Consider the following 9,176-nt stretch of genomic DNA (forward strand, 5'->3'; position numbering starts at 1 on the left):
TTTATATTGTCAATGTTTTTCTCGCAGTTAGTCTCAGCTAGGCCTTACAGCTGATTTAATTATCTTCTCCTTCATTTACTTTTGCACCAGTTACAAATAAAAAAAAAGTAGTCAATTTAGTTCAGAAGTCATCACACATTGCTCTTGATCAGACTTTGAATTAGGAATTTTCTGTCTGTTTTTTTCAAGACAGACATAACAAATCTAACACCAGCATAATGAATCTCTCATTATATAAATGACTAATATTAGAATTCTTTTAATATTTACTCTGGATAGCACATTAGTTGTCTTCATATGCATATGCTGTTACAATACATAGAATATTTTGAATAACTGTTTGTTTTTATTATTGTATTTGCATTCTGCAGCTGTCGACCGACTTTCCAGCCTCATGATGTCAGTGAGTAGTGATGGAATGTCCTGCAAAAACCTTTTGGAGGAAAATCCAGAAGAACTGGAGAAGGACTGTAAAAATCTGGAAGGTGCTGCTCTGCAACCAGAGTTACAAGAGACCATCTCAGAACATTCTAATTTAAAAGATTTGCTCAATGAGATACCTGTGACCGACATTGACGATTTTATCTGTGAGTTAAGCTCAGCAGGAAATACTGATGATATCAACACCAATGCCAGTATGGAAGTACAAAATAAGAAATCTCCTCCAAGCAAAACAGAGGGCAGTAACCTGAACAGTATTAAAAATACTCGTATTCCGACTTCAGAATCAAATGATTTGGATAGCAGGCCTCTAGCTGTCAGTAAAAAGTTTCTAAGCAATTACTCCAGAAATTTCAAGGATTCCTGCAGTGAGGACCAATTTCATACAAGTGAAGAAAGTAGAGCAAACGATAGTAGCTCTTGCAAGTGCATGTATGGCATAGTGGATGACTCTGACTCAGAAAGTAATTCTGGTAATGAGGGTGTTCACCAGATAAAACACACCCAATGTGCCGATCCTTTCCAGAGTGGCGATCAGCAGGTTTTAGTCTCTGATGAAGAGCAAGTTGAGATTTGTTTCAAGGAGGTATATCACTCCAGCACAGAAAGTCAAGCAAAGATGAGCAAGATCCAAGAAAAATCTGTCTTATTTCAAAACGAAAGCTCAGATGGTATGTGTATGAAAAAAACACATTCCTTCGATTTGCGACAAGGAGAATTGCCCTTGCCCTCGCAAAGACTGACTTGCTCAGGTCTTCAAACCCAAGCAAATGAAGAGATGAATTCATCTGAATATACACAGCGTCAAAGCACGTCCATCAGAGGTGCCACTGCGAAGCACCAATCCGTTGTTGAAAACCTTCCTTGTTTCATAAAACAGCCAGCAGTGTCATCACTGGTGGTCCAGTCTGGCAAAACACACAAAGCCGTTTCAAGGCTAAATAACTGCTCTCTTGTGTCAGCCAGTGGTCATGTTGTCTCAACGACTAAAGCTGCCACATTGCCTCAAACAAATGTAGTGTTTACTTCAGACAAGCATCGTAATCTACAGCCGTCATCCCAACTGGGTTCAGCAAAGTTAAAGGGGGTTCTTTACAGCCAGTGCAAAACACGAGGGAGAGTCCAGTCAATCGCAGTGTCAAAAGATAAGGAACGAAAGAAAGTGCAGACTTTGTCAGAACCACAACATAATGTTAGTAATCACATTGCCAGGAGCCCTGGGATGAAAGCTCAGAGTGATACTTCAGGCCTAAACCCATTAAATAGCAGAACCAGACTTCATGATAAAGCATATAGACCAAGTAAAAGTAAGAGCACAAGTAAGGTGCAGGATCAGTCTGTCACCAGACTAGCAGGGGTTGAAAGTCCATTTCAGAAGCAGCCCCTGGCTTCCCCTTGTCAGTCTCCCAAACAGCTGAGCAAAATGTCTTGCAACTTAAAAGCAAGCAAAAAGTTGGAGAAAAGTCCCACATTGCCAAAAATGTGTGGGTATGGCCAAGATGAGGATGTGCTCAATTGTAAAAATCCCATTATGGACTTAAAACTTTCAGAAAAAAGCCATTTACGTTCTGAGCAACTTGCAAAGAACAACAATGAATCCTCACTCTTAAGAGAGGAAGAATCAGCTCAACGTACTGAAACAGTTTCACCAGAAGCTGAGTCAGAAACAATACCTTTCCAGAGCACTTTTACTGAGGTCAGACTCTCCCCCCCATCTTCTTTGCCATCATCATCAGTAGCTGCATCCATTCTGGGAAGGAAGGTTATTCCAGAGAACAAAGTAGCTTCAGGCCAGACTCTCTTAATGACGGAATCATTAGTTCACAAACATTTTAATGGAATTTCAGCATCATCTGGACCACCTTCTGTGTTTAAACAGGAAAATCCTGTAAGCCCTCCATGTAACAGGGAACATTTCAGCATTGTTTCATATGAAGGAACAATTGCTAGAGGAAAACTCTGTCCCCAGGTAAATAACAGTCAAGCTGATAGTGCTTTCAACAGCATCACAATTAGGGTTGATGGGAAGGCGGATAGGTCTAAATTAAGACTTTCAAGACTGGAACGACGAAGTCGCTTGATAGACACGGTTTCAGCATGGTCCAGTCCCTTTTCTGTCCAGCAGAAAATCAAATCCTTTGAAAACATATCTTGCTATGACAGGACAGTTACAAAGTGTGTCAGTGTTCATCCCTATACGCTTTCCTGCAAACTGTGCAGGAGGTCATCTGGTCACGTAAGACCAGTAAGTTCCCATGCTTCTGAGCCTCATTCCTTGAGGAGAAGCTTGAGTTCGGTCATTGAAAATTTCAGTGAAGTTCCAGCGAGGTCCATCCAACTAAGGACATCTGCGTGCAGGACAAATTTGGTCGATTTTAATTTGTTCCACTTGCATCGCAAGAAGGAGTCCCACAAAGAAGAAAAATCTGTCAGTCTTTCGTGTGCTCTGGAGCAGGACAAGACCAAGCAGACTTCATCTGTAATGCAAAGCATAAATGCCCAGAAAATTTCTGGCTTGTCTAACTGGAGACTGAGGGAGCTGAGGACTTTGAGTATGCCAAACCTCGATATATTTTGCAGTGGCAGCCATGCAGTGGACAAAAACAGCATCAGTCCTGAAAACAAGCTTGAGGTCTATAGCCAGGCAAGGTTGGGGACAATGCCTGAAGATATTGAAGGTCTGATTTCACTCTCCAGTGAAGTAGATTCTTCAGGTTTGAACAGGAGTACATCAGGCAGTAGAAACATGATCAATGGGAAGCAAAATCTACACTGCAGCTGGTCAATCAGGTGGGTGAAAAAAATTCTCACCATGCACCCACTTATACCTAAATATGTTTGTTTATGCTTATGTACAATGTATCAAGAAAACGATTTCATTACAGTTATAATTGCCAAGTATTTGGTTGCTTTCCTTATATATTTCAACTTTCTTTTAGGCTCCAAACCTGCAGGGAACTCTTTTATATTCTCCAGTAGAATAACTTCACAATGCTGTAGGGAGAAGTTAGTTTTTAATCACCATTTTAAAATGTTTTATTGCGGTAATAAGGCTAACTTTCTCTATTCTACAAAACTAAGTATTCAAACCAAACCATGAAATCCTGAAATAATGTGTGGTAAAGGCCTCACTGGGTTTCCAAAAAGATTTTTTTGGCATTGTCCCGATTAAGTAGTTCTCCACCTACAGAGATGACTCATCTCTGTGCTGGATGGGAAAATATGATTTTATTTTTGTCAGAATCCTATAGATTTCATATTTTATACAGTCTTTGTCCAGTCGTGTGTAGTGATGAAAGATTTTTATATTCTGAACCTTTTTTATATGTGCATTTCTTGTATAGTAGTTTTAAACACTTTGTGGTATATGCTGTGTAATTTTCATTTTACTAACTCTAGGTATGTAGAACTTAATCATAATACTAGATCATTAAAGAGGTAAGTGTTCCAATAATTGTGTGTTATCTGTTGATAAGAATTTTTATATTCTGTATCAGTTTATAGAGCCGCACTCATGACTTAGTTGGCACCAAGTCCAAATATTGTCATGGAGAATTTTGAGAAGTTTGTAGAATGTATGTAGTATGGTGTTGTTCAGCCAATGTGTGTTGGGTGGTGTGTTGCTGTGAAGGGTATCTACACTCAGAAATTACACTGAAACATTTTCTTAGAAGTCCACCTCTGCTGGCAGGTCATTATCCCGTTTTATATGAACCATTTTTGCAAAGTTAAAAAATGACATGGCATGGGTTTTCTAAGATTGTTCATAAAGTTTGCTGTTGCTGACGGTTTTATAGTTTTACAGCATATCGTATACCGAGGGGCACCTCCCCCAATCAGTGAAATATATGGAGGGGGATCTCCCTCAATTGGCAAAATATACCAAGATGGACCTCCACGATCAGCAAAATATACCAAGGTGGACCTCCCCTGATCGGCAAAATGTACCGAGGGGGACCTGCCTTAATCAGCGAAATATACCAAGATGGACTTCCCCGATCAGCGAAATATACCAAGGTGGACCTCCCCTGATCGGCAAAATGTACCGAGGGGGACCTGCCTTAATCAGCGAAATATACCAAGATGGACTTCCCCGATCAGCGAAATATACCAAGGTGGACCTCCCCTGATCGGCAAAATGTACCGAGGGGGACCTGCCTTAATCAGCGAAATATACCAAGATGGACTTCCCCGATCAGCGAAATATACCAAGGTGGACCTCCCCTGATCGGCAAAATGTACCGAGGGGGACCTGCCTTAATCAGCGAAATATACCAAGATGGACTTCCCCGATCAGCGAAATATACTGAGGGGGACCTCCCCTGATCAGCAAAATGTACCGAGGGGGACCTGCCTTAATCAGCGAAATATACCAAGATGGACTTCCCCGATCAGCGAAATATACCAAGGTGGACCTCCCCTGATCGGCAAAATGTACCGAGGGGGACCTGCCTTAATCAGCGAAATATACCAAGATGGACTTCCCCGATCAGCAAAATATACCAAGGTGGACCTCCCCTGATCGGCAAAATGTACCGAGGGGGACCTGCCTTAATCAGCGAAATATACCAAGATGGACTTCCCCGATCAGCGAAATATACCAAGGTGGACCTCCCCTGATCGGCAAAATGTACCGAGGGGGACCTGCCTTAATCAGCGAAATATACCAAGATGGACTTCCCCGATCAGCGAAATATACTGAGGGGGACCTGCCCTGATCAGCAAAATATACTGAGGGGGACCTCCCCGATCAGCAAAATATACTGAGGGGGACCTGCCCTGATCAGCGAAATATACTGAGGGGGACCTCCCCGATCAGCGAAATATACTGAGGGGGACCTCCCCGATCAGCAAAATATACTGAGGGGGACCTCCCCGATCAGCGAAATATACTGGGGGGGACCTCCCCGATCAGCAAAATTTACTGAAGGGGACCTCCCCGATCAGCAAAATATACTGAGGGGGAGCTGCCCCAATTGGAGAAATATACTGAGAGGGGCCACCATCTAACGGCGAAATTTTATCGTGATTTGGTAGCTCGCCAGAGTTTTTCTTTTTTATAAATGTATCTCTCACTGTAATAAAGGATGGGCACCACTGTCATACAGAATTCAGATCTAAGTATTTCTGTAAAAAAAAAATTGTAAAAATTGGATCATTTTTCATTGCACATTTTTAATGTATGAGGTTTTTGTGGAAATGGGTAATTTTAATTTGAGAAGTATAAACAATGCTTGTGTTGTATTTTTCTGGCAGCATGAAGCATCTGTCTAATTCCTCCCTGGATCAGAAAAAACTGCAAACAGTTCTGAACTCTCTGACCAACCAATGGAATGTGTTGAGCTTCATTCAGGAAATCAAGGCTCTGTCTGAGGTAATTACTTCATCTTGTTGAATTTGGCTTAGTAAGTTTTTTCCACTTGATCAGCACATTTTGTATTTATGATTCTGGGTGTATGTGGAACGGAATTTATGAATCTGGAGTTGTGCTCATTTTTTTATTACAGATATCTCTATTAATCCAAACCACAGCAGAAAACTTTCAGAAACGTGTTTAGTTCTATTGCCAATGGTGATGGCAGACAGTTTAGTTACTTCAGTTAAGAGAGAAGTGCGAGAGTCAGATTAAATTTAACAGAATGACATTTGGGGAGATTTACTTTTTGAAAATTCTTTTGTACTCTTTGCCAAATTACACACTGAAGTATGTTCCCATGTTTCCATCTGACACCACTTTGTTTGTTTTCCTGGTCATTTTCCTGGTCCACTCATCTAGAACAGAGAAGACATTTACTTTGTGGTTTTAACTAAAGAAGAAGGCTCTGGTCTGGGCTTTAGTATTGCTGGGGGGATTGACCTGGAGCAAAAATCAATAACCGTAAGTAATATTCCATTAATTTTACAGTTGACTGAATGTCTACTACTCCATTTCTGAGATTAAAATAGCCGTTGACTCCCAGGTGTCAGAAATCTTCATAATTTAACTCATCATTACAGATTTGCAAGTAAGTTTACGAAATAGAAAATGAAACAGATTACACAGTTGTACTTACGCTACCCTCTGGATCATTTGCTGTTAAAGCTGGATCACCTCTATCTGTTGATTTGTTCCAGCAAACTTCTTAATTAAGTATGACGGGAATATTCACTTAAAGTTACAAATTCTCAGTTGTAAGGATTTATGAATGGTTTGCGCCAGCGCAAACCCTCTTTTGCTCTTAAGCTAGTACTGTCATGATTTACTATAGGCACTATAAAGTTATATTATAAAGTTAGTGGTGGAAAGGCATTCACTTGGTTAATTTTGCGACTGGCCATATTGCATATGCATTTGTAGGAGTTCCTCTTCAAAGTGCAAAATTAGGGGGAGAAGAGTATTTAAAAGAATCACGTAATGTGATTTACTAAGGTTTGCGGTAGGCACTCGAGAGCAAATTACACCATCATTTAACACCAAAAAAAAACATGTCTTATTTTGCACTGCCCTTGGTAGATTGGGTTGGTCATTGTTTAAATGAACTGACTGTCTGTGTTAATAAATTTGTGCAGTTTTAGTAGGTCACCCGCTGAACTGCCCACTGCCACTGTACACGCATGCTAGTATTCCCTGCTTAGTAAATCTGGCCCTGAGTATGATATTTAACTCATTTAATGTTATGTTTTAAGTATGAAGAAAATACACTAAATTCTAATTATTGACAAGTAGTATCTTTCTCCTTCTGCCAGGTTCACAGGGTTTTTTCCAGAGGGCCTGCTAGAGTGGAGGGAACCATTCAGCGGGGGGACAGCATCATCTCCATTAATGGAACTGCCGTCATGGGGAGCACACATGGTGAAGCCCTGGACTACCTCCACAAAGCTCGGCTCCAAAGACAAGCATTGGTGATCATAAGATCCAGGAAGGACAGTGAACCCACGCAGGCTTCGACCACTGATAAAGCAAGACAGACTGAGTATCTACAAGACATCTCTATAGAAACCGGATCAGGTGAGAAGTCCAGCAATATGTCATGTTAAAAATGTTACAGTAGTCCCCCCGTATCCATGGGTGGTATGTTCCAAGACCTACCACGGATAGCCGAAATTGCGGATAGCCGAAATCACGGATAGCCGAAATCGCGGATAGCCGGAATCGCGGATAGCCGAAATCACGGATAGCCGAAATCGCGGATAACAGCAAAGCACCCACGGACCCCATATATGTTTGGTAATTGATAAATTGCACACATTAAAACATTACCAACATCAAATACCATAATAATAAAGTACATTGTACATTATTATATAGTACTATATAACTGTACTCTCTCAAACGAAAAAACAAACAAACGAAAGGGATTCTGATTTTTTTTTTGCCTAATTTTCAAGAGATGATAGAGCATTGAAAAGTGTCATGTATCAAAGGATGTAGCAGCAATGAAAATCATGCTTTTTATACCCATGAAAGGATGAAGGAGAGAAAGAGGACGAAGGAACAATGAAAAAACATATAAACATTTTACAATTTTTTGTACCGTGGCAAACCGCATATAACTGAATGAGCGATTACTGAAACTGCAGATACTGGGGTCTACTGTATAGTTAAACTGAACCAATCCAAGACAAACTCATCTGCAAGAAAGGACATCATTTACTGTACTGTATCATTATGGACCTACTAATATGCAACATTATGGATCTGCTGATTTGAGTTTTTGTTTTCCATAAATCTGTTTAATCAGTATATCTCAGCTACCTGCTATTTATTTTTAAACTGTGCATCACAGCTGTGAAAGATGATACTGACGGTGCCCTTAATGTGGAGCTCCAGAAGACATCTGCAGGCCTGGGCTTCAGCTTGGATGGAGGCAAGGCCTCTGCTCAAGGAGACAGACCTCTCAACATTAAACGCATTTTCAAAGGTAATCTGACATTCTGGAACTCTGAACAGAAGCACATGCTACTGTAGGATGTTGCCCTCGTATCACTCTTTCAATGGGATATTGCTGAGACATCTTCAAATGCTAGTTCTTCCATCTATCTTCTATCTAAGACTCAAATTAGAGATGCCAGCCATACTAACTGCGTACCTGTAGCCTCTAACTTAATTTGTCATTATTGTACATTTTTAACAAGCTATAAAATTCCGAGCCAGAGCAATAGCTCATAATGACTATAGCTATCTAGAAAATTTAATCATTACCTTTTCTCATCCCGGATGTTATCCCCTTAATATTTTAATTTGTCTTAGTAATGCTAATAATTTTCCAAATTATTACATTTAGTGTATTAAGAATAAAAGTAGTTTTCCAAATACTAAAAGCTGTAGTGTCCGCCCATTGTCTCCAGGTGGCGCTGCGGAGCTTTCCAAAGCCATTGACGTTGGAGATGAGGTCCTGGCCATTAACGGGATATCTCTTCAGGGACTTATGCACTATGATGCCTGGAATATTATCAAAGCAGTCTCACTGGGTCCTGTGCAGCTGGTAATAAGAAAGCCTAGAAGCAGTATATGATAGCAGACCCTTACTGTGTATATTAATTCCATTAGAAATGAAATCACATCTGACTTGCACCAAAAGATGTAAACAAACTATTACTTCTATTTCTATGAAATTTTATCTTTGTTAATGTGTAACACTTTGTTTCTCTGTATCAAACAACCTTTTGAATGGACATTTAATGTTATTGATGATGACTTAAGTGTACAGTGATACCATGAGTCTGTGCTGAAAAAAATAAAATTTTAAATAACG

General features: G+C 40.3%; 1 protein-coding gene across 6 annotated transcripts in view; it reads left to right on the forward strand.

Moving 5' to 3' along the window:
* Nucleotides 1–9,176, forward strand: part of pdzd2 (PDZ domain containing 2) — a 72,859-nt gene extending 63,683 nt beyond the window's left edge. For all 6 annotated transcript variants that reach the window (XM_023823346.2, XM_023823347.2, XM_023823348.2 and 3 more), the window contains 6 exons: nt 372–3,231; nt 5,698–5,815; nt 6,218–6,319; nt 7,168–7,429; nt 8,208–8,342; nt 8,770–9,176. In XM_023823346.2, the coding sequence (XP_023679114.2) occupies nt 372–3,231; nt 5,698–5,815; nt 6,218–6,319; nt 7,168–7,429; nt 8,208–8,342; nt 8,770–8,936 (3,644 nt within the window). In that variant the 3' untranslated portion in view covers nt 8,937–9,176. The remainder of the gene's footprint in view (nt 1–371; nt 3,232–5,697; nt 5,816–6,217; nt 6,320–7,167; nt 7,430–8,207; nt 8,343–8,769) is intronic.

This window comes from Paramormyrops kingsleyae, chromosome 7 (assembly GCF_048594095.1).
Source record: "Paramormyrops kingsleyae isolate MSU_618 chromosome 7, PKINGS_0.4, whole genome shotgun sequence".
Lineage (NCBI taxonomy): Eukaryota > Metazoa > Chordata > Actinopteri > Osteoglossiformes > Mormyridae > Paramormyrops > Paramormyrops kingsleyae.